Raw genomic sequence first — 26,180 nt, forward strand, 5'->3', positions numbered from 1 at the left:
CCTGGGTTCAATACCTAGAATGGGAAAGGGTGGAAAGGAAAGTAGAGGTAGGAGAGACAACAGAAAAGAAGGCAAAGGAAATGGGAAGGGAGAAAAGGAAGGAAAAGGGAAAAGAAGAGTCCTTAACTCAGAGAATGGCTTTGTTATAAAATAAATTCATTTACCTTTCAAGCTTTGAAAGCATTTCTTCATCGGCTACTGGTTGTGCTGAAGACATTCTGATTTCCAATTCTTTGAATCTGACTTGATTTGTTTTTCTCCAACAGTGTATCTCTTATGGTACTGAAGAACTGTTCAGCCATATTCTTGATTTTACTGATGCTATTAAGAAGTCAGATTGCAGGCTAAATGTCATGGTTTTAAAGGTAATATGTTTTTACCTCTCTAATATCTTGTCTCTTGATATAGATCTATTTCTGAGTTTATTTTGTTCTACTTGGAATTTACTAAGCTTCTTAATGTGTTTATTTGTCACCTTTATTAGTTCTAGAAAGTTCTTATGGATTACCTTGTAATATTCATTCTATATTCTCACTCTGGTACAGTGAGAAGATTTTTATTAGGCCTCCTTATCCTGTCTTCTGTTTCTACTTCAAAAAGTTTCTATTTCTTTATATCTCTGTGCTGGATTCCAGATACTTTTTTTCAGCTCTATTTTACTATATAGCAACTTTATCTAATCATATAAAATTTGCTATTAAATCCATCTATTGAACACTTAAAACATTTTTTAAAATTGCAGAATCTGGAATATGCGCACAAAGGTGCAGAAAACATAAACATGTATCTTAAGAAATAATGATAAGTAACTGCTATCAAGCACCACAGTCTCCACCTGCCTTACAGTCACAATCCCCTTCAGGGAATTCTTCCTCCTGATGCTTGTACTTCTCACGACTAGGTTTTGCCTTTATAGTTTGTCGTCTATGTTGACATCCCTATACAACCTCACTGCATTTTGCATGTTCTTGAAATTTATCCAAATAGAACAAAACACAATGTGGTTTTCTGTTCAGCATTATGCTTGTAAGATTCCTTCCTATTTCTCAAGGATGCAGTTTATTTCCTTTGTTGTATAGTAGTGTGTTGCCCTCATTTGACTCCCTGACTATTTTGTCTCATTAATGCTCAGAAAATAATGTGTGGGGCAAATGATTTTAAGAGTGGATAAACCTGTTAGCATAGAAATTTTTCTAACTACCATTTCCCCAGAAGTAGCAATACAGAAAGCCATATGGATTAATGGGAAGAAGTTTACTGCTACTTTATAAGAACAGCCCCTAATAAGTGAGAGACGTAACTCATAATTCTTGGAAGAGATAATAGGAAGATAGGTTCAAGGCCAGGTGAAGCAGATGTAGAGGACAAATTTTACCCATTTGAGTTTGTAGTAAGTTATGGGCAAGGAGTTAAGTGTTTAAAAGGCAGGAGTTCAGGGCCTAAGAAATTAACTCCATCTCCATACAGTCTGTGTTTGGTCCATCTTGAATACACAAGCCTTGTACACATCCACTGTCTATGCACACATGCATTTTTTTTGAAGTGACTCCATACATTTTCAAATCTTCTATTTGAAGCTCACAGAGGAACTGTTGCATGTTTTATTGTTTCCCAATGCAGGTGGAAAGCAACAAGAGCTCAAGTGCAACCCTCCCTCTGAACATGCCCTCCTACAGGTCCCTGTCCTCCCGTGAGGATTGCCCTAGCAGTCACACCAGCTTCTCAGATGGTGAGCTTGCCCGTAATGTGAGGGAAGGTGTCAAGCATCGAATCTTCTACCTCTCAGAGCAGCTGAGAGTGGAGAAGGCCAGTAGGGATGAGAATACCATGAGCTACCTCAAGCTGGTATCCAAAGCTGACCGACACCAGGCCCCACATATCCGGCAGGCCTTTGAGAGGGTGAACCAGCGCACCTCTGCCACCATTGCTCACATAGAACGGAAGCTCTATCAGTGCCACCTGCAGCTGAAGGAACTGGAAGAGGGCTGCAACCCTACAAGCTCAGTGCTGAAAGTGGAAAATGCTGTGGACAGTCATAAGCAGCCCGGTGAGAAGGTCTCATATTCCAAGTTGTCCAAGACAGGTGGGAAAGATAACCTGCCCCTAAACATAGCTAGGCCCTACACTCTGGAGAGTCACTTGACAGGCATGCAACAGAGGAAATTCTCAGACAAAATGTATGTGGCTCAGCAACGAAAGCTACTGTTGCAGAAGATGAAAGAAGAACTGACAGAAGCGAGGAAGGTCCATGCTGGCCTTCAGGTCTCTCATCAAAGCTTCAAGGAAAGCCATGTGACTGATGTTCGGGAGATACTGGAGTCCCTCCAAGAAAAGAAAACCAGGTGAGGAAAACCCCTTCTTGCACCTTGACTCCCAAGACATGAAGCAGTCGAGATAATCTGAGATCCACCTATGAAGGGTTGAGAAGGAGAAGGTGAGAAAAGCAGGTCTGTGCTTCTCTTCGGTGCCTGTTACCTACAGTGGAATGAGTGGTTCTTTTTGCCTCCTGCCCCACACCAACCTTTTCCCCTTGCTGTTTAAATAGGCTGTAGCTAGGGTGCCTGCTACGCAGTCTGCTTGGTGCAATGGAACAATAGAGGCATCCATGTACAGTGGGAGCCTGGCAGACTGCTAGTATTAGAGAGGTAATGTCCCCTAGGTCCCATTTGCTAGGAAACTTTGTTGGGACTTAAATCTAAACTGGAGTATAATGTCAAGCACTGGATGTATTGGATATTCAGTTTGAAAGTGACTACCTTTTGTGGGTGCTTTCTCTTCAGTATGGGGTGGCTTGAATTTATTTTTACCTCTGACAAAAAAGGGATCCAACATTTTAAAATAGATGCAAACTATGAATTTGCTATCCAGTGCTTTCAGGGCCAGCCTTTGATACATAGTGAGACTCTGTCTCAAAACAACAACAAACAACAAAACATAAATGTAGACTCTCAATGGTTCCATTCCACTCCCATTGTACTCCTTCTTTGGTTCCCAACCAGCCTTGGATACCTTGACCCCTCTGATGTCACTGTCAAAACATTTATCATAGTCAATGACAAATTAATTCAAATACACTTAACATCCTAGCAAGAGAGGGAGAGGTTGCATCAATAATCCAAGAGTCCCAGCATATTCATGAAAATAAGGACTCTGCTGTCATTTTAGTGCCTATGCACATTAGGAGGAAAATGCAAATGGTACCATTGTCTTGAATTTTCCCAAGGACTACTAGGAGCATTTATTGTAACATGGACGGACCTGGCTTGTTTGTTGTTGGGGTTTTCTGTCCCGCCCTATACCCCCACAACTGTTTAGTCCTAAAGAAAATCACACATAGATCTCTGTAAGTTATAAAGCTGATTGGCCCATTAGCTCTAGCCTCTCTCTGGCTAACTCTCACATCTTGATTAACCCATTTTTCTGATCTATGTTAGCCATGTGGCTCAGTACCTTTTTTCAGTGGGGCATATCACATCCTGCTGCTTCAGTGGTCTGGGCAGGAGTGGGAGAAATCAACTTCCTCCTTTCCAGAATTCTCCTGTTCTCATTACATCATTTCTGCTTCCTGTCTGGTTTTCCTGCCTATATTTCCTGCCTGGCCAATCAGCGTTTATTTATAACATGATTGACAGAATACAGACAATTCTCCCACACCACTTCCCCCTCCTTTTTTTTTTAAAAAAAAAAAACAAAGGAAAATATCCATAGTCCATTTTTTTGGGAATGTGGGCGTAGTATTCCAGGCTACTTCCAGCTGGTTGGGGAGCACTGATAATCTTATGGAGACCTAAAGAAAATTTAGAGTTATGATCAAGTCCTGACTGAAGTATCCTGTGAGTCTTGATCATCTCAGGCAGCAGTCTTGAATCTGTTCTGGATGAAAAACTCAGACATCTGGGCCATCTATTCCTGCCGGAGACTTCTTAGGTGGTCTTCCTTGATCAAACTGGATTTTCCTTAACTCTGAATAAATCCACAGCCTCTCATTTTCTGTGGAAACAAAAGCAAAATCTCTTCTCCAAAGTAATGTACCCTTTGTCTTCAATTTTGAAGCCAAGGTATTTTCAAAATACCTATCTTGGTTTAATTCTGCAGCATTTATAAGCAAATATCTTTTAGCAGCTCTTGCTCATTCCTCAGCATTCAAACAATTTAAAGAGAGCATAATAACATACAGTATCAAGATTCTCTGTGTATTTTCCATCTTTACGTGGCTTTATTTTAACCTCTATTTCTTTTATTTTTACTTTTAACTTTTGGCTTTTTGAGACAGGTTCTCTATATATCTTTGTCCTGGAATTCCCTCTGTAAACCAGGCTATCCTTGAACTCACAGAGATCCATCTGTCTCTGCCTCCCAGGCTTCTTTCTCTCTCTCTCTTTCTTTCTTTCTTTCTTTCTTTCTTTCTTTCTTTCTTTCTTTCTTTCTTTCTTTCTTTCTAGAATTTTAACCTTTAGCCTGTATACATTTTTAACATACTGTAAACCATTTAGAGGTTTGCTTCCTCTTTGAATCTCTCTTTACTGTATATCTCTCTTTTTCTGACCACATGGGTCTTTAATTTGCTAAGGAATATGGAGAAGTTTTTTGTCACAACTCTATGGCGTTTCAAGGTCCTTGCCAGGAACAAGCTGCAATAGTAAACAACAGTCAAAAGCTCCTATGGCATTTTCTTGCCAGGAAGCAAGCTGCAACAATGTATCCATAGCTCCATAGTCTGGACTGCCTGCTTGAAAGAGTCAGAATTTTCCCTGGCAGGAAGGCCCAGAAAGCCTGCATTTTAAAACAGCTCAGCTTTTTTCCTGCTACGGCTGAAAACCGAAATGCTTTACTCTAGTTTTTCCCAAGCTTTCAGGCTTTCTGTGGATGCAGTTATCCACGTCTGGGTGTCATTCTGTAACATGAGCGGGGGTCTGCTTGTTGTTGGGGTTTTTGTCCCGCCCGGTACCCCCACCTGTTTAATCCCAGAGAAAAATCACACATAGGTCTCCATAAATTATAAGCTGATTGGCCCATTAGCTCTAGCCTCTCACTGGCTAACTCTCACATCTTGATTAACCCATTTTTCTGATCTATGTTAGCCATGTGGCTCAGTACCTTTTTTCAGTGGGGCATATCACATCCTGCTGCTTCGGTGGTCTGGGCAGGAGTGAGAGGAATCAACTTCCTCCTTCCCGGAATTCTCCTGTTCTTATTGTATCATTTTTACTTCCTGTCTGGTTTTCCCGCCTATACTTCATGCCTGGCCAATCAGCATTTATTTAAAACATGATTGACAGAATACAGACAATTCTCCCACACCAATTTATATATTTTAAGAATCTGTGAGTGTGCCGGGCAGTGGTGGTGCACGCCTTTAATCCCAGCACTTGGGAGGCAGAGGCAGATGGATCTCTGTGAGTTCGAGACCAGCCTGGTCTACAAGAGCTAGTTCCAGTACAGGCTCCAAAACCACAGAGAAACCCTGTCTCGAAAAACCAAAAAAAAAAAAAAAGAATCTGTGAGTGAAAATTAGTGTCATAAAGAAGCCTATCATTAAGTAAGTAAACTAGCCACTGAGAAATACAGGTTTCATTACTATTGTTATTTTTATTGTGTCCATTCATAGACACATATTTCTACTTTAATTTTACATATATATGTGATTTTATGCATTTTTAGCTCTTTATTTTTTGTTTTTATTCTCTTCCATTTTTTTTGAGACAGTGTTTCTCTGTGTAGTCTTGACCTTCCTAGAACTCACTCTGTAGACTAGGCTGGCCTCAAACTCAGAGATCTGTCTGCCTCTGCCTCCCGGGTGCTGGAATTAAAGGTGTGCACTAACATACATCTCTGCTTTTAGTTTTTTTTTTTTTTTTTAAACCTCCTAACTGATGATCTCCATAGTAGCTGGGACTAGTCTATATTCCAACCAGAAATATAAAGAGTCATTTTTGTCCACATCCTCACCAGAATCTGTTGTTATTTGTTTTGTTCTTCTGACAGTCATTTGGGCTTTCAGTGTACTTATTATTTGCTTTGAGGTGGAATACCTTTTATATGTTTCTTGGCTATATATGTTTTATCTTTTGAGAACCATCTGTTCATTAACCAATTTATTGAGTTGTTTTTAATGTTTTAATTTATGCATTTTGTGGGTGTGTGGGTGTGTGCATGTGTGTACAGCACACAAGTAGAGGTCTGTAAACAGATTGTTCCCTGTCCTACCTGTCTGTTCCCAAATAATTGACTAAGAGGCTTAATATAAATTGTAAATGCTTGGCCAGTAGCTCAGGCTTATTAATAACTAGCTCTTACATTTTAATTTAACCAGTATTCCTTATTTACAATCTGACATGTTTTAGTATATTATTAACATGACACGTTCATCTGCTCCCTCTACATCTGCCTGGTGACTCCAGATTCTGCTCTTCTCCTTCCCAGCATTCTCAATTTAGCTCTCCCGCCTAACTTAATCTCGTTCATCTATTGGCCAGTCAGCTTCCTTATAAGCCAATAACAGCAACAAATCTTCACAGTGTACAAAAGAGTATTCCACATCACTCTTACACTTAAATTAACCCATAATTCTTATCTCTGCTTAGTCTTGTGGCTTGGTAACTTTTCTCAGTACAGCATTCTCATCTTGCTTCTCTGCAATTGCTGATTCTCTGACTCTGCACTTCCTCTTCCCAGAATTCTCAGTTTGGCTTTTCAACCTAACTTCCTGCTAAGCTACTGTCCTGTCAGCTTTTTAAAAATTTATTAGATTAAAAAAAAATACCAACGCAAGTTCCCACTTTCCCCTCCTCCCATTCCCTTCACAGCCCTCCTACCCAACCCCCATCGAATCCTCAGAGAGGGTAAGGCACATTGCTTTGGAGAAGGTCCAAGGCCCTCCCTACTATATCCAGGCTGAGCAAGGTATCCATCCAAAGAGAATAGGATCACAAAAAGTCAGTACATGCAATAGGGATAAATCCTGGTGCCATTGCCAGTGGCCTCTCACTCTGGCTAGCCATGCAACTGTCAACCACATTCATAAGTTTGGTCCTATGCTTTTTCCTTCCCAATCCGGCTTGAGTTGGTGACCTCCTGTTAGCTCAGGTAAACTATTTCAGTGGGTGAACCCATCATGGTCTTGACCTCTTTGCTCATATTCTCATTCCTTCCACTCTTCAGTTGGACTTTGGGAGCTCAGTCCAGTGCTCTGCTGCGGGTCTCTGCCTCTGTCTCTATCCGTTGCTGGATGTAGGTTCTATGGTAATATTTCAGATAATCATTAGTCTGACTACAGGGCAAGTCAAGATCAGACCCCTCTCCTCTATTGCTTAGGGTCTTAGCTGGGGTCATCCTTGTGGATTCCTGGGAATTTTTCTAAAGCCAGGTTTCTGCTAACCCTATAATGGCTCTCTCAATCAAGATATCTCTTTCCTTGCTCTTATCTTTGTCCTTCCTCCAACTTGACTGTCCCATTCCCTCAAGTTCTCCTCAACCCTCCCCTTCTCCCCTCCTATTCCCCTTAACCCTTCCTTCTCCTCCCACCCCCATGCTCCCAATTTTGTCAGGCGATCTTGTCTGTTTCTAATTTCCAGGTGGGTCTATCTGTGTTTTTCTTTGGGCTCACATTATTACTTAGCTTCTCTAGGATCTTGAATTATTGGCTCAATGTCCTTTGTTTATAGCTAGTATCCACTTATGAGTGAGTACATACAATATTCATCTTTTGGGGTCTGGGTACTCACTCAGGATAGTGTTTTCTAATTCCATCCATTTGCACACAAAATTCAAGATGCCATTGGTTTTTTGTTCATCTGAGTAATATTCTAATGTGTAAATGTGCCACATTTTCTTTATCCATTCTTCGGTTGAAGTACATCTAGGTTGTTTCCAGGTTTTGGCTATTACAAATAATCCTTCTATGAACATAGTTGAACAAAGGCTTTTCTAGTATGATTGAGCATCTTTTGGGTATATGCCCAAGAGTGGTATTGCTGGATCTTGAGGTAGGTTGACTCCCAATGTTCTGAGAAACAGCCATATTGATTTCCAAAGTGGTTGTACAACTTTACATTCCCACCAGCAATGGATGAGTGTTCCCCTTGCTCCATATCCTTTCCAGCATAAGCTATCATCAGTGTTTTTGATTTTAGCCATTCTGATAGGTCTAAGATGGTATCTCGGAGTTGTTTTGATTTGTATTTTCCTGATAGCTAAGGATGTTGAACATTTCCTTAAGTATCCTTTGGCTATTTGAGATTCTTCTGTTGAAAATACTCTGTTTAGTTCTGTACCCCATTTTTAATTGGGTTATTTAGAATTTTAATGTCTAATTTTTTGAGTTCTTTATATATCTTGGAGATCAGTCCTCTATCTGATGTGGGGTTGGTGACGATCTTCTCCCATTCAGTGGGCTGCCTTTTTGCCATATTGACTATGTCCTTTGCTTTACAGAAGCTTCTCAGTTTCAGGAGGTCCCACTTATTTATTGTCGCTCTCAGTGTCTGTACTACTGGGGTTATACATAGGAAGTGGTCTCCTGTGCCCATGCATTGAAGACTTCTTTCCACTTTCTCTTCTATCAGTTTCAGTGTGGTTGGATTTATATTGAGGTCTTTAATCCATTTGGACTTGAGTTTTGTGCATGGTGATAGATATGGAGTTGATTGTTGTTCTTTTAAGGTCTGTGAAGAATTGTGTTAGGATTTTGATGGGGATTGCTTTGAATCTATAGATTGCTTTTGGTAGGATTCCCATTTTTACTATGTTATTCTACCTATCCAAGAGCATGGGAGATCTTTCCATTTTCTGGTATCTCCTTTAATTTCTTTCTTCAAAAAGACTTAAAGTTCTTGTCAAGTAGATCTTTCACTTCTTTGGTTTGTTACCTCAATATATTTTATGTTATTTGTGGCTATTGTGAAAGGTAATATTTCTCTGATTTCCCTCTTAGCTTCTTTATCATTTGTGTATAGAAGGGTTACTGATGTTTTTTGAGTTGATCTTATATCCTGCCGCATCACTGAAGGTATTTATCAGCTATAGAAGTTCTCTGGTAGAGTTTTTGGGGTCACTTATATACACTATCATATCATCTACAAATAATGAAAAATTGACTTTTTCCTTTCCAATTTGAATCTCCTTGATCTCCTTTTGTTGTCTTATTGCTATTGCTAAAACTTCAAGAACTATGTTGAAGAGATATGGAAAGAGTGGACAGCCTTGTATTGTTCCTGATTTTAGTGGAATTGCTTTGAGTTTCTCTCCATTAAATTTGATGTTGACTGTCAGCTTGCTGTATATTGCTTTTATTATGTTTAGATATATTTTTTATATCCCTGATCTCTCCAAGACCTTTATCATGAAGAGCTGTTGGAATTTGTCAAATGCTTTTCCAGCATCTAATGAAATGATCACATGGTTTTTTCTTTCAGTTTATTTATATAATGGATTACATTGATAGATTTTTGTATGTTGAACCAGTCCTGCATCTCTGGGATGAAGCCTACTTGATCATGATGGATGATTTTTTTTTGATGTGTTCTTGGATTCAGTTTGCCAGTATATTATTGAGAATTTTTCCTTGATGTTCATGAGTGAGATTGGTCTGTAATTCTCTTTCTTGGTTGAGTCTTTGTGTGGTTTTGGTATTAGGGTAACTGTAGCCTCATAAGTAGAGTTTGGTAATGTCCCTTCTGTTTCTATTATGTGGAACACTTTGAGGAGTATAGGTATTAGATGTTCTTGGAAGTTCTGGTAGAATTCTGCACTAAAACCATCCAGCCCTGGGCTTTTTTTGGTTGGGAGGTTTTTGATGACAGCTTCTGTTTCCTTGCAGTTTATAGGTCTATTTAAATTGCCTACCTGGTCTTGATTTAATTTTGGTATATGGAATCTATCTAAAAATTTGTCCATTTCTTTTACATTTTCCAAATTTGTGGAGTACAGGTATTTTTTTTTGTAGTATGACCTAATGATTCTCTGAATTTCCTCATTGTCTGTTATTATGTCCCCCTCTTCATTTCTGATTTTGTTAATTTGGATGTTCTCTCTCTGCCTTTTGATTAGTTTGAATTAGGGTGTATCTATCTTGTTGATTTTCTCAAAGAACCAGCTCTTTGTTTCATTGATTCTTTGGATTGTTTTCTTTGTTTCTATTTTGTTGATTTCAGCCCTCAATTTGATTACTTCCTGTCTTCTACTCCTCCTTGGTGAGTCAGCTTCTTTTTGTTCTAGAGCTTTCAGATGTGCTGTTAAGTCAATAATGTGAGCTCTCTCTGTTTTCTTTATGTGGGCACTTAGTGCTGTGAACTCTCCTCTTAGCACTGCTTTCATAGTGTCCCATAGGTTTGGGTATGTTGTGTCTTTATTTTCATTGAATTCAAGGAAGACTTTAATTTCTTTCTTTATTTCTTCCTTGACCCAGGGTTGGTTCAGTAGTTTACTGTTCAATTGCCATGAGTTTGTAGGCTTTCTGAAAGTAGTATTGTTGTTAAATTCTAAATTTAATCCGTAGTGATCTTATAAGACACAGGGGGTTACTCCAATTTTTTTGTATCTGTGGAGGTTTGCTTTGTTACTGAGTATGTGATCAATTTTAGAGAAGGTTCCATAAGAAGCTGAGAAGAACGTATATTCTTTTGTGTTTGGATGGAATGTTCTATAACTGTCTGTTAAGTCCATTTGATTCATAACATCTGCTAGTTCTCTTATTTCTCTGTTAAGTTTCTGTTTGGTTGACCTGTTCATTGGCGAGAGAAGAGTGCTGAAGTCTCCTACTATTAGAATGTGGGGTTTGATGTGTGATTTAAGCTTTAGTGAAGTTTCTTTCATATATGTGGGTGCTCTTATATTAGGGGCATAGATATTTAGGATTGGGACTGCATCTTGATGGATTGTTCCTGTTATGAGTATAAAGTGCCCTTCTCCATCTCTTTTGACCGATTTATTTTCAAATCAATTTTGTTAGATATTAGGATAGCCACATCCGCTTGTTTCTTAGGTACGTTTGCTTGGAAAACCTTTTCCCAACCCTTTACTCTGATGTAATATCTGTCTTTGAGGTTGAGGTGTGTTTCTTGTATACAGCATAAGGCTGGATCCTGTTTTTGTATCCATTCTCTTAGCCTGTGTCTTTTTATAGGTGAATTGAGTTAATTGATACTAAGCAATATTAATGACCAGTGGTTGTGAATTCTGATTATTTTTCAGTAGTAATGTTTGTGTGTTTTCCTTCTTTGGGTTTTGCTGGGGGGGGGGGGTTATCAGTTACCTTCTTTAGGTTGGGGTTTTCCTTCTAGTACTTTCTGTATATCTGGGTTTGTGGATACGTATTATGTAATCTGGTCTTGTCATGTAATATTTTGTTTTCTCCATTGATGATGAATGAAAACTTTGCTGGGTATAGTAGTCTGGGCTTGCATCCATGGTCTCTTAGAGTCTGCAGCACATCTATCCAGGACCTTCTGACTTTCATGGTTTCCATGGAGAAGTCAGGTATAATTGTGATATGTTTACCTTTATATGTTACTTGACCATTTTCCTTTGCAGCTCTTAATATTCTTTATTTATTCTGTAATGTTTTGTGTTTATTGTGATTATTATTTGGCAAGGGGATTTTTTTTTGATTCAGTCTATTTGGTGTTCTGTAAGCTTCTTGTACCTTCATAGGGATATCCTTCTTTAGGTTGGGAAAGTTTTCTTCTATGATTTTGTTGAATATATTTTCTGTGCCTTTGAACTGGAGTTCTTCTCCTTCTCCCCCTATTATTCTTAGGTTTGGTCTTTTCATGGTGTCCCAGATTTCCTGGGATGTTTTGTGTTAAGAATTTGTTGGATTTAATGTTTTCTTTGATCAATGAGTCTATTTCCTCTATAGTATCTTCAGTACCTGAGATTCTTTCTTCTATCTCTTGTATTCTGTTGGTTATACTTGTCTCTGTAGTTCCTGTTCGTTTACCCAGATTTTCCATATCCAGAATTCCTTCAGTTTGTGTTTTCTTTATTACCTCTATTTCAGTCTTCAAGTTTTGAACTATTTCCTTCACCTGTTTGATTGTCTTTTCTTGGTTTTCTTTCAGGGATTTATTCATTTCTTCCAATTTTTTTTGTCTTTTCCTCCATTTCTTTAAGGGGGTTTTTCATTTCCTCTTTAAAGGTCTCCATCATTTTCATAAAGTTATATTTAAAGTTCTTTTCCTCTACTTCTTCTGGGTTAGGATGATCAAGTCTTCCTGTTGTGTGACCACTGGGTTCTGGTGTTACCATGTTGATTTTTAGGTTGCTGAAGGAATTCTTGCATTGACACCTACCCATGTCTTCCTTCAAATGTGGTGAGCAGTGTCTTTGATTCTTGGTCCAATCCTTGCAGTGGCTGTCTGAGTGTTTGGGAGGTTTTTTTTTTTCCCCCCGGTCTGCTCTGTACTGTCAATGTCTGTCTCAGAAAGCTTCTGAGGTCTCTATAGGCCTGCTCTCTTGGTCTTCTCTCCTGGTTTGCTCTTTTGGTGCTCTTAATCCCCTCAGTGTTATAGATATTGGTCTCCTCAGTATTATAGCAAGCTCTCAGCTCTTAGGCGGGGTGTGGTTAGTCACTTGGGGGGGTCCATTGAATGGGTTTGGGTTTTGTGGGAGCCTAGCTGTAGGAAACTCTCTGCTGGCTAGCTAGAAAACCCGAGGGAGTTGGGGGAGGGGCCTGGGGTTTTGTCCCACTGTGAAGGTCCTATAGAGTGGGTGTCCTGCTGCGTGGCTGTTCACTTGCCTCTTAAGTCCCCTCAATATTGGAGAGGGATTGCAGGAGGATAGGCGGGTTTGGGGTGGGGTGTGGCTAGTAGTTTGGATGGACACTGGATGTGTTTTGGTTTTGGGGGAGCCCAGCTGTAGGAAACTCTCGGCTGGCTGGCTAGAAAAGCAGAGGGAGGTGGGGGAGGAGCCCGGGGTTTTGTCCCACTGTGTAGGTCCAAGAGAGTGGGGCATTCTGTCCTGTGGCTGTTCACTCACCTCTTAAGTCCCTTCAGTATTGGAGCAAGCTGTGTCAGAGTTCCACTGAAGCTGCAGGAGGATCCTGTCAGCTTTTCTTTTTTTTTAAACCAATGAGAATAATAAATAGTCATAGTTTAAAAAAGATTGTTCCACAGCAGAGGTCAGAAGACAATTTGCAAGAGTTTGTTCTCTTCCTTCCACCATGTAGGTCCCAGAGCTCCAACAGGGGAGTGCTTGTTTACCAAGCACTCTCATCAACACCGATTGAATTGTTTGATTTCTTTTAAGTTTTTTTTTTTCTTAATTCATTGTAAGCTGGGGTGGTGGTGGTGCAAACCTTTAATCCTAGCAATTGAGAGACAGAGACAGGCAGATTTCTGTGAGTTAGAGGCCAGTCTGGGCTAAAGAGCTAGTGCCAGGATAGCCAGGGTTACTCAAAGAAACCCTGACCCAAAAAACCAAAAAAATCATTGTTTATTACAGATACTAATCATCTGTCAGATGTATATTTAGCAAAGATCTCCCATTCTATAGGCTATATCTTCACTCAATTACTCTCTCTTTTGCTGTATAGAAAGCCTTTTAATTTTAAGAAGTCCCATTTGTCATTTGTTTACATTATTTTTTCCAGAATTATGGTCTTATCCAGAAAGACCTTGACTATGTCTGTATCTTTTTTTTAAAAAAAAAAATTTATTTAACTTTATTTTATGCGCATGAGGGTATTATATCTCCTGAATCTGGAGTTATAGACAGTTGTGAGATACCATGTGGGTGCTGGGAATTGAACCCGGGTTCTCTGTAAGAACAGCCAGTGCTCTTAACCACTAGGCCATTTCTCTAGCCCCCCCCCATGTCTATATCTTTTTTTTTTTTTTTTTTTTTTGGATTTTCGAGACAGGGTTTCTCTGTGGCTTTGGAGCCTGTCCTGGAACTATCTCTTGTAGACCAGGCTGGTCTCGAACTCCCAGAGATCCGCCTGCCTCTGCCTCCCAAGTGCTGGGATTAAAGGCGTGCGCCACCACCGCCTGGCCCATGTCTATATCTTGAAGCATTTTCTTTACCCGTTCCTTTTGTAGTTTCAAGTCTTATATTATGGTTTTTGATCTATTTGAGATTGACTTTTTAAAAACTGGATGAGAGATAGGAACCTAGTTTCATTATTCTAATTTTCACAGCACCATTTGTTGAAGAGGCTCTTTTTCTAACATAAGATTTTTTTTTGCATTTTTGTCAAAATCAAATGTCTATAACTGCATGGGTTTATATCTGAGTCTTTTATCCTATTCCATTGATATCTGTTTCTATATGGTACCATCTTGTTTTTCTTACTATAGCTCTGTAATGCATTCCTTATAAGCAGGTGTGGTGATACCTTCAACATTCTTCTTTTTTTAAATCAAGATTGCTTTGGCTATGTGGGGTCTTTCATACTTCCATATAAATGATGACATTGTTTATTTTATGGGCCAGGGAGATGGCTCAGTGGGTAAAGTACTTGCTGTTGAAGTATGAAGGCCTGAATTCAGATCCTCAGCAATCAGATAAAAATCTGGGCATGGTGGTGCATTCCTATAATCCCAGTATTGGGGTAATAGAGACAGAAGAATCATTAGGGCTTGGTGACCAGGTAGTGTTACAAAATCAGTGAGTTCTAGGTTCAGTGACAGACCCTGTGTTCTAATTTATTTTCTGTTGCTATAAAAAAAAAAAAAACACTCCAACCAAAACTACCCTAGAGGAAGTAAGAATTCATGTGGCTTACATTCCCTGGTTAGACACAATCTGTCATTGAGGAAAGTGAGGGTAGGAACTCAAACAGGAGCTTAAAGCAGAAATCATGAAAGAATGCTATTGTCTGTGGTTTCTGTCCTGCCCGGTTCCCGCAGCCGTTAAGTTGCAAAGAAATCATACAGAGGTCTACATTAGTTATAAACTGATTGACCTAGTAGCTCAGACTTCTTATTAACTCTTTTAACTTATATTAACCCATTATTCTTGTCTATGCTAGCCACTTGGCTTGGTACCTTATTCAGCAAGGCAGTCACATCTTGCTTCTTCTGTGGTGAGATCACAACTGCAGAGAAATGGGGTTCCTTCTTCCCAGAATTCTCTTGTTCTCATTAACCCGCCTCTACTTCCTGTCTAGTTGTCCTGCCTATACTTCCTGCCTGGCTACTCGCCAATCAGCATTTATTTAAAATATAATTGACAGAATACAGACCATTTTCCCACACCAGAATGCTGCTCATTGGCTTGCTTGAAGACTTATGCTATATGCTATACTGGCTTTCTTTTTCTTTTTTTTAAAAAGTTATGTGTATAGATGTCTGCATATATGTCTGTGCACCATATATATGCAGTAGACATGGAGGCCAGAAGATGGCATCAGATCCCCTGGAACTAGGTTGTTAACCACCATGTAGGTGCTGGCTATCTGGACATGGATCCTCTGGAAGAGCTGTTAGTACTCTTAACCATTGAGCCAGCTCCACTAAAATTTTTTAAACTAAAAGTTCTGTAACATTTAACAAAGTTAAATCTGTACTCAAAAGGAACTATTGTCTGAAAGGATTTTCTGTATTTAAGACTGGCCCCAAACTTGTAGCTGAAGATGATCTTGAGTTCTTGATCCTCCACCTCTACCTTTTAAGTGCTGAAGTTACACCACAGGCAACTGTAGCTACAGTAATGTTTATCATTGTAGTTGTTTTTCCTCTTCTAATTTGGTATTAAGGTATCTGTTAAGTGTTGCCCTAAGCCAAGTGTGGTTGTTCACACCTATAATCCTAGAACTCGGGCACAGGCAAGATAATCACTATGACTTTGAGGCCAACTGGGTTGACATAGCAAGACTCAAAATGAAACAAAACCAAGAGTGGCAATAAGCTAAAATAACCATTCTCTAGGAGGTGTTAGGGTTCTTATGTCAAGGAATACCTAAAGAGAAGATGAAGCTAAAATTTAGCTGAAAGCAGAGGAAGTTCTTTACTCATAGGTGAGGTGTACTGGCTGGAAGTAGCAGGAAGCCAGCCCCTGACACTCTGTGCCCTCTCTGGCACTATAAGATGATTGGTACTACACATGGCTTCTACATACCAGATGCCAATAGCACCATCTTACCTTAGCTTCCTTTTGTTGCCATCACATAATGCTCCAACTTGGTGCTTTAAATAATCTGAATTTATTCTCTCACAGTTTTATAGGCTAGACATCTAAAATTAGTTTTACTAGGCAAGGTTGCACTGCCTTCTCTGCTTCCTGGTGGTGCTACATACCTTAATTTGTGGTCATATCTCCAAGACTGGAATCATTCTTCATTTCTCTGTTTCTCCTCTCTATGTCTCTCCCCTCCTCTCCTTTCTTTTAATTTTCTGTCTTCCTTGTTTTGACTTTTTTTATTTATTTATTTATTTATTTATTTATTTATTTTTATTCTTTTTTAATTAAAATTTCCACCTGCTCCCCATTTCCCTCCCCTCCTCCCAAATATTGCCCTCCCCCCACTTCCCTCCCCCTATCCCCACTCCTCTTCTCCTCCCCCCACTCCATTCCCCCTCCCTCTCGATACTGAAGAGCAGTCCAAATTCCCTGCCCTGCGGGAAGACCAAGGTCCTTCTATCTACATCCAGAAAGGTGAGCGTCCAAACAGGCTAAGCTCCCACAAAGCCAGTTCATGTATTAGGATCGAAACCTAGTGCCATTGTCCTTGGCTTCTCATCAGTCTTCATTGACCGCCATGCTCAGAGAGTCCGGAATCAACCCATGCTTATTCAGTCCCAGACCAGCTGGCCTTGGTGGGCTCCCAATAAATCAGTTCCACTGTCACAGTGGGTGGGTGCATCCCTCGTGGTCCTGATTTTTTGCTCATGTTCTCCCTCCTTCTGCTCCTCATTTGGACCTTAAGAGCTCAGACCGTTGCTCCAAATTGAGACTCTGTCTCTACCTCGATCCATCGCCAGATGAAGGTTCTAAGGTGATATGCAAGATATTCATCAGTATAGGATAGGGTCATTTCAGGTTCCCTCTCCTTAGTTGCCCAAGGTACCAGCTGGGGACATATTCCTGGACACCTGCGAACCCCTCAAGAGTCAAGTCTCTTGCCAACCCTAAGATGGCTCCCTTAGATAGGATATATACTTCGCCCTTCAATGGAGGAATGGATGAAGAAAGTGTGGAATATATACATATTAGAGTACTACTCAGCAGTAAAAAACAATGACTTCTCGAATTTTGCGTGCAAATGGATGGAAATAGAAAACACTATCCTGAGTGAGGTATCCCAGACTCAAAAAGAGGAACATGGGATGTACTCACTCATAATCGATTTCTAGCCATAAAATAAAAGACATTAAGCATATAATGTGTGATCCTATAGAAGCTAAATAAGAAAGTGAACCCAAAGAAAATCATATAGTCATCCGCATGGAGAGGGGGAAGTAGACAAGATTCCAGGGCAAAAACTGGGAACTTGCGGGTGAGGTGGCATGGGGCAAAGGGGAAATGGGATGAGAAATATGAGAAGGGGAGGATGGGAGGAGCTCGGAGGATTGGGATGGTTGGGATATAGGAAGGATGGATACGGGAACAGCGAAGTATATATCCTATCTAAGGGAGCCATCTTAGGGTTGTTTTGACTTTTTGAGACACGGTTTCACATCTCTCAGACTGGTCTTAAACTTGCTATGTAGTTGAGGATGACCCTGAAACTTCTGGTCCTCCTGCCTCTGCCTGCCAAGTTTTGGGAATAAAGGAGAATACCACTACACATAGCCCTTCAAAGTTCTCATTTCTTTGTCTTCACAAGACCTTCTCTATGTGTGGTTAATCTCTATCTTCCCAAGACTGCATGCAAACTAGTGGTTTAGCTTTATGGCAGAGCACTTGCACATCACACATAATCCTTGGACTCCATCTCCAGTGCTACACACAAAGAAAAGAATACTCATGATTACATTTAGGGTCTACCCGCATAATTTCCACATCTCAGTATCTTTAACTATATCATTTCTAGAAGGACTCTTTTGGGGATTAAGACATGGCTTTCTTTTAGGGAACCACTTTTAGCCTGCCAGTTCTCTTCAGTTTGTGACAAACAAAGATGTCTCCAGACATTTCCAAGTATTACATGAGGAACAAATTGCCTCCTAGAGCCATTACCCTAAGTATATGAGAAGAGAAGTTGTAACTTAACATTTCAATCTCTAGTTATTGGTGATGTCGAGCCTTTTTTATCTGCTTATGGCCATTTGTACATTTTTCCTTTATCAAATTCCTATTGAAGTCTTTAGCTTATTTTCAGGATGTATAGTTTTGTCTTTCTCTTGTTGAATTATAAGAGCTCTTTATATCTTTTTATAAATATTAATCCTGTCAGATAGGCAATTTGAGATCCCCAATCACTCAGGAGAGGATCCTGGATTTAGGTCAGGTCTAGCATCCTCTCTGCTAGAGCTGAATAGCTTTAGTCAAAGATTAAAATAGCAATACTTGTTTCCAAGATGGGTTTTCTTTATTTTGTGTTTAAAAGCCACATATGAGTGAGTACATATGATATTTGTCTTTCTGGGTCTGGGTTACCTCACTCAATATGATGTTTTCTATCTAGATCGATCCATTTTTATTCAAATTTCAAGATGTCATTTTTTTCCTCTATGTAGTACTCCATTGTGTAAATGTACCACATTTTCCTTATCCATTCTTCGGTCGAGGGGCATCTAGGTTGTTTCCAGGTTCTGGCTATGAAAAATTAGCAGCAAGTACTCTTAAACACTGGACCATTTCTTGAGTTCTGTAAGTGATTTTTTTTATTTTAAATAATTTTTGGGTTTCAGGTCTTATATTAAGGTCTTTGATTTATTTTGAGTTTTTTTTTCTTTATTTACTACTGTCATATAGTGAATAATTGGAGGGGCACATGTGAGGAGTTCAGAACACAGTTGTATGGACTCAGTTTTCTCCCTCCACTTTTATGGGGATCCTCAGATTTATCAATATCATCCTTTTTCTTAAATTAATTGTTTGTTAAAAATAGGGGTGTAGCCCGGCGGTGGTGGCGCACGCCTTTAATCCCAGCACTCGGGAGGCAGAGGCAGGCGGATCTCTGTGAGTTCGAGGCCAGCCTGGTCTACAAGAGCTAGTTCCAGGACAGGAACCAAAAGCTACAGAGAAACCCTGTCTTGAAAATCCAAAAATTAAATAAAATAAAAATAAATAAATAGGAGTGTAGAGAAGCACTATTTTCTTTAGTTCTTTATAATGCACAATTACTATCTATGAATTGTCTGGCTTTCTCATCCTGGAGTGCTACCAAGGAGTTGATTTACTAGTTACTTTTTCTGTCCTGGTGATTAAAAAAAAGTCCTGACAAACTCAAGGGAGAAAGAGCTTATTTTGGCTCACAGTTTGAGGGTAAAGTTCATCATTTCAGGGAAATCATGGCAGGAGGAGCTTAAAGGTCACCCACAGTCAAGAGACAAAGAATGATGGATGCACATGCTCAGTTCTCTTTCTTCTTTTAATAGATTTGTTACATTTATTTATTTCTATGTGTATATGGGCACATTTATTTATTTCTATGTGTATATGGGCACATATGGAGGCCACAGGGAAACTTTCAGAAGTCAGTTCTCTCCTACTATGTCACCTTAGGTGGTCAGACTTAGCAGCATTTGTCTTTACCTGCAGAGTCATTTTACCCTTATTTTATTTTTAAAGGATATCTTTGCTGGACATAGATTTCTGGGTTAGGATTTATTTCTTTGAAATACTATGCATTTGGAAAACAATCTATTCTGGTTTTTCTTTGTGTTGAAAAGGCTGTGTTAATACCACTGAACGAGAGTAAATACCACTGACAAAAAGTTTTGGTCAAATTATACAACCTTTATTTTCTGTCTGACAGGGCATCTCCCTAAAGCAAGGACTGAGAGAATAGCATTGAAAATAGAAAAAAAAGGGACTTATATAGCTCAAAAACGTCAAGGCTAGGAAGTTCCCAAGGGTTTTTGGTTACAGTGGAACTTGTCAGAACATCTCAACATTATTTGGCAGAACACCTTATTTTATCAGAATGGAGGTCAGAGTATGGTCAGAGTAGAGGATGTGGAACATGTCAAATCCCAGAAAATGGGTCAAGATATTGTCAAACTTAAGTTTTACAAAAAATAGGAATGAACTTATTTTGGCCTTGTAATAAGATGGCTTCTAATCTTAAAATGGAGTCAAGCTGGTCTATCAGTTGCTGCTGTTTAGATGGTGATGTTTTGAATATGACCAGTTTTATTTTCCTCTGGCTCCTTTTTCTGGAGTTTACAGGATTATGTTTTGAGACAGGGTTTCTCTGTGTAGACCTGACTATCCTGGAAGTTGCTCTGTTTTGGTGGTCAAAGGTTTTGCTGCGATGATGCTGTGTATGATTTTAATCCCCTTCAGCCCTGCTCTTTAAATGTTGTTCTTTCTATGAATCCTTTGGTTTTCTTCTTGTTCTTTTGCTGATTTCTTCTACTTTCTATGACCTTTACAAGTGGGAACATGTCAGCCAAGTTCTGTAGCTCATTCTTCCTCACACTGCCTCAAGATGTTACAAATGTTGCTTCATGAAATTCTGGATTTCTCAAAGAAAGCTCAGTAGGCACAAGCTGATGATTGGAACATCTAAGACAGTAATGAGGGAGAAGAGAGAATAGAGAAGGTTGGATTGATTAATCTGCTGCCAGTTGACATGGAACCCCTTTGTGGGCTAAGGAGAGGTAGCACAGTCTGGCAGGGTTATTATTCAGAGCCAAATGGGGTTGAAGGGACAAGAATCCCATTAGACACTTTGGACTTGACCTCTACTTCATTCCTGTTAGCTAATTGCACCATAGTCACAGCAGAAACTTTGCCAGCCCTTCATGATATTCTGTTTCCCTGGCATCTTCAAGCTCTGAGTTATCTTGTCACTGCCCTTGCCTAAATTTCCAGAGTTTTTCATCCCTGTGTTATCTGTTCATTAGTCTTCATTAACCCACTGAGATCTTTATCTTGCCACTTCATAGTAATGATAATTTAGCAAACTTTTTTTTAATTACTTAAAATTACTCATTATTATCTATATTCTCACCCTTCTAAACACAAATTAATCCAATGACTTGTCTAACCAAGTGTTGGAGATACTCTATCCTATGGTGAAATGATCACAGAACCAGTCCTGAACCATTTCTCCAAATCTATCGATTTATTTTTTATGTATTTTTCTTATTTATTAGGAATTTATGTATCTTAATTATATTCATTCCTCACTATTTCCCCATCTCTTCCTAGATGCACTCCCTCTCCAAACCGTTGTTTTTTTCTTTTCTTTTTCTTTTTTTTGAAGGAGAGACTATCTTGAAGCACCCGTTTTAGTCCTCAGACTCTTAAAATTTTCTGCCACTTCTTCCACCATGTTCCCTGAGGCTTAAGTGTAAGGATAGTGTTGCAATGTATTAGTTGGGGACAAGCATCTACCATCAGTTGATCTCTGCTTTTTGAGTAGTTGTGGCTTTTTGTAATGATCTGAATCTACTTCAAAAAGAAGCTTCATTAATGAAGGATGGGAGCTAGATTTTATGTTTTATTTTATGTGTATGGGTGTTTTGCCTGTGTGAATTCCCATGCATCATATAGTTCAGTCTTCAGGGAGGTGTCAGATCTCATGGATTTGGAGTTACAGAGAGTTGTGAGCTACCATGTGGGTTCTGAGAACCAAACCTTGGTCCTCTAGAAGAGCAGATTGAATAGACTCTCTCTGACCTTGGGTAATAAGAGCAGTATCTGCTTTTCAAGCCTGTTAGGCTCCTTAGAGATATATTTGTTTTGAGACGGTTCTCATTATGTTTGTTTTGAGACGGTTCTCATTATGTGACTCAGGCTGTCTTTTAAACTTATCCTACTGTCTTAGCCTTCCAAGAACTGGAATCAAAGAGGTGTGACAACACATGGGCTTGGAGATATTAGGCATCCTGTGTTTTTCATGTGACTGCCATCCCACATACTTTATTGGATTCTATTAGTCCACAGACAGATTACTGATGAGTTGTTTCCATCCACCCTTATGACTTCCTATCCAACCACTCCACCCCCAGTCTTCAGTTTTCCAGCCTTCACTCCGCTTCTCCCGTATAATCACCTGCCTCAGGCTCCTAAGTAGTGTTCTTCCTAGTCTTGTCAACACTATGTCCATTGCCGATTTCACTATCCAGTTATATTTGATGCTTGTTATTATTATACTCTTTCAGACACGTTCTAACCTGGGCTCCTAGGTGAGTCAACTATCATGGGACCTCTCTTGTCTTACATGACTTTTCTTTTACTCCCTATGGCTTTACTTTGACCTTGGCTCAGGGTGACACTACTATGCCTGTTCTACATGGCCCTTTCTGTATCTAGCTTTCTGTTTTTAACTTGCTCCAGGGTGAAAGCCACTGGGTTCTAATTCAACATGCCAATAGCCAGTTCTCAGAATGGCCAAGACTGTATTTCTGAAATAAATTGTGTTAGACAGAGTGATGTTTTTGTTTTTGAAAATGTTGTTTTGATTGTTTGTGGTACTAGAGATAGAATCCAGGGCCTAGCATGCAAAAGTGTGACTCCCTTCCCTGACCTCACAGGGTGGCAGCCCTGCCTTCCTATGGGCTTCATGGTGGAGTCACCAATTCTAACTCAGATCAGACTTTCCTCTGATCTGCCTGGAATGAAGAATCAGGGAGTCCTCTTTGGTAGCCTGTTTTCTGTTTTCTGGCCTGTCCTTCATGGGGTCCAGAAGAGGAACTTCAAAAAAGTTTTTCTGTTGTAAATAAAATCTTAACACTTGCCACACATTTCCTTCAAAGCCTTTTAAAAAGAAGAAATAAAACTTCAAAAGATTCAGTTGTATGAGCTAGGATGTAGTTCAATGGTCAGGTGCTTGCCTAGTTTGTGCAAGACTCCAGGTTTCATCCACAGTAACACAGACACAGACACACACAGACACAGACACACACACACACACACACAGAGAGAGAGAGAGAGAGAGAGAGAGAGAGAGAGAGAGAGAGAGAGAGAGACACTCTCCTGGTATCTCTTACTCCAGGTCCTTTGACCTCACTACCCTCAGTGGGGTGCTAATCTCTTCCATGCGTGCTATAATACTTTCTTATTTATGTTTGTATACATAATATTAAGTATTTTTGCTTGTATTTTTTGAACATCTGTGTTGAGATATAATTTGCATGTCATAAAATGCACCATTTTAATTGCATTTCAGTGGTTTTCATTAAATTTACTGAGTTGTGTAACCATTAATACAATCCAATGCTTGCTTTTATTTGAATAACTTTATCAAATTATAATTCACATCCTTTTTATTCCATTCATTTAAAGTATACAATTCAGCTTGGTTTAGTCATACATGCCTGTAATCCCAGCACTCAGGAGGCATAGGCAGGAGGATCACAAGTTCAATGCTAACCTAGACTACAGGGTGAAATTCTGTCTCTCCCACTCATGTACACAGTTTTAGTGGGGTTTTAGTATATTCACAGTTAATTGTTGTAATAAGAGCGGCGGGGCTGCGTCCCTGGCAGCCAGCCGCCCACATGGCTAGCTTTACCCGAAATAATTACACGGAAACTGTATTCTTTTAAACACTGCCTGGCCCATTAGTTCCAGCCTCTTATTGGTTAGCTCTTACATATTGATCTAACTCATTTCTAATATTCTGTGTAGCCCCATGAGCTGGCTTACCAGGGAGGATCTTAACCTGCGTCTGTCTGGAGTGGGAGAATCATGGCGACTCACTGACTCGGCTTCTTTCTCCCAGCATCCTGTTCTGTCTACTCCGCCTATCTAATTTTCTGTCCTATTAAAGGGCTAAGGCAGTTTCTTTATTTAACCAATGAAATTAACTCCTCCATCAGTTAATCCATTATCTAACCTCACTTTTTTATTATCTCTGAAAAAAATAAACCCTATTAGCAGTCACTCCTTGTCACCCTGATTCTTAGCCCCTGGCACCCACTTATTTGTTCATGTTTATGAACATTACATACAAATGGAACTTTACTCTGTGATCTTTTGTGACTTTCCATGCTCTATAATAGATATACATTTATGGAGTAACTACTGCATCTTCAACACTGCTCCTGATAATGTTTGGGGGATTTGATAGCTTAAATTTTCTTTTCTATATTTTTTAGTCTATGGAACATTTGGTAAAACTGTTACTAGAGAGTAATTGTAAATAATATATATTAGTATAACTGTTCCCAGGCAAAGGTAGAAGAAGCAGTCATCTTTGACTGAGTTCTAGTGGGCAGTGTGGTGCGGGTGGGGGTAGTAAATCCAGATGCAGCGTACTCTCTGCCAGCATGAGCTCTGAGTAAGCTACAGAGGGAATGTTATTTTCTCTCTTACTTTCTAGACAATCACTGATGGAAGAACAGGTGAATGATCACTTGCAGAGATACCTGGATGAGATTTGCCACCTTAAACAGCATTTGGCATGCACTGAAGAGAAAATGGCCTATTTGTCCTATGAAAGAGCCAAGGAAATATGGGTGAGGGTCTCGGGGAGAAAGGGCTGGGGGAAGGGGGCATGTATGCTCCCAAGACAAGGCAAGAGAAGATCTTCTAACTATGCCTGCCCTGATGGTGCAGTAGTAACCTGCACCTTTGCTTTAGAACCATTAGTGTCTACCTTGCATGTCTGTATGAGCTCCACTTCCACCATGCAGCCAAGCTGCTTTGTGAACTTTGGACACTGTGCTTCTGATCCTGTAGAGGCAATTACTAAGCCATAGTGTTGTGTGATATTTTGTTTGTGTCCTGACAAATCAAGCTTGCCAGGAGATCAAAGGGTGGAGCTAGCCACTAGTTAACCATAGAAACTGGGTAGTGGTGGCACACATCTTTCATCCTAGCACTCAGGAGATAGAGACAGGGTTTTGGCTTCTTTGGACTGAGGAACAAGAGAGGAAGGAAACAACTGGCAGCTGCTCCTGGTTCTTTGATCTTCAAGGTTTTTATCCTGATATCTGACTCCCGGTTTTTCATTGATTAAGATTAATTAGATTAATGCTTCACCATAGCCTGGAGTCTGTGACCTAAAGCTCAGGGGTAAAGCCTGACAAGCCCAAGGGATACTGAGATATTTGCGATGCTAGTAGAGGGGAAGCTTCTGGGAAACCCCTTTTTGGGTCTAGCTTCCTGCCCCTCAGTCCTTTCACACTCATAGCTCCTACTCCTGGCCCTTTCCCAACTAGGTCCTCAGTCTCAGCAATAGACAAGGACCAGGACCCCTGAGCCCAGCGCTCCACAGTAACTGTTTGTCTTTGCTGTGTATGTCCTAAAAGTTCTATCTTTCCTAAAAGATTCAACTCATTGGGTGGGATGGCACAGGCCTTTAATCCCAGGACTTGGGAGGAAGATGCAAGCAGATCTCTGAGTTTGAGAATAGCCTTGTCTTCGTAACAAGTTTCAGGTCATCTGGAACTATACAGTGAGATCTTGTCTTAAATAAATAAGTAAATAAGAAAAAAGATAGAGATAAAGCAGAAAAAGAAGTGTCTTAACAGTACTTTTTGAACACCCCTAAGCAAATGAATTTACTAAATTAGATAAGTACATTTTTCTTCGTTCTTATGGTGAGTATATATGTTTGTTACCTACAGGATGTAATGGAGACTTTCAAGAGCAGAATAACCAAACTAGAAACTCTACAGCAAGCTACCCAACTGGAGATGATGGCCAGTGTCAGAACCCGTCCCAAAGACTTTTTGTTCAGATTCATAAGCCTGCTTCTCACACTGACCACTATCCTCTTGGTCTTGGTCTCTACCTTGTGTTCTTGTCCCTTGCCACTGCTCAACTCACGCCTGCGCGTGTTCACTCTGTTAGTGTTAATTGGCCTTGGGACCTTGGTGTGGCAGAAGCGGCATATCATCTCCATCACAGACTGGCAGGCCTGGATCCCCTTTAAGTGGAGACCAGACTTCAAGGATGCTAAGCCTCAATTAGATGTACACTGATGGGCAAGGAGTATCATCCACCTGAATTTGTTCATTACTTCCCTATTTCCAGATGTTGAGGGCATCCAATAAGCCTTCCCTAGAGAGCTACTTTGTTAATGTCACTTTCTTAATTCTGTAACCACCTGCCCAGTGTGATACATGCAGATGCCAACTTGCCTTCTCCTTCCAGTTTTCCATGATCTTTTCATAATA

General features: G+C 39.9%; 1 protein-coding gene across 1 annotated transcript; it reads left to right on the forward strand.

Annotated features, from left to right (window-relative positions):
- The first annotated feature begins 353 nt into the window (after positions 1-353).
- Positions 354-25,985, forward strand: Tex28 (testis expressed 28). The gene is made up of 4 exons (XM_057758897.1): positions 354-365; positions 1,621-2,342; positions 24,380-24,515; positions 25,629-25,985. Exons 1-4 carry the CDS (start codon positions 354-356, stop codon positions 25,983-25,985), a joined length of 1,227 nt encoding a protein of 408 aa, XP_057614880.1.
- Positions 25,986-26,180: the final 195 nt, after the last annotated feature.

Source organism: Chionomys nivalis, chromosome X, assembly GCF_950005125.1.
Source record: "Chionomys nivalis chromosome X, mChiNiv1.1, whole genome shotgun sequence".
NCBI lineage: Eukaryota > Metazoa > Chordata > Mammalia > Rodentia > Cricetidae > Chionomys > Chionomys nivalis.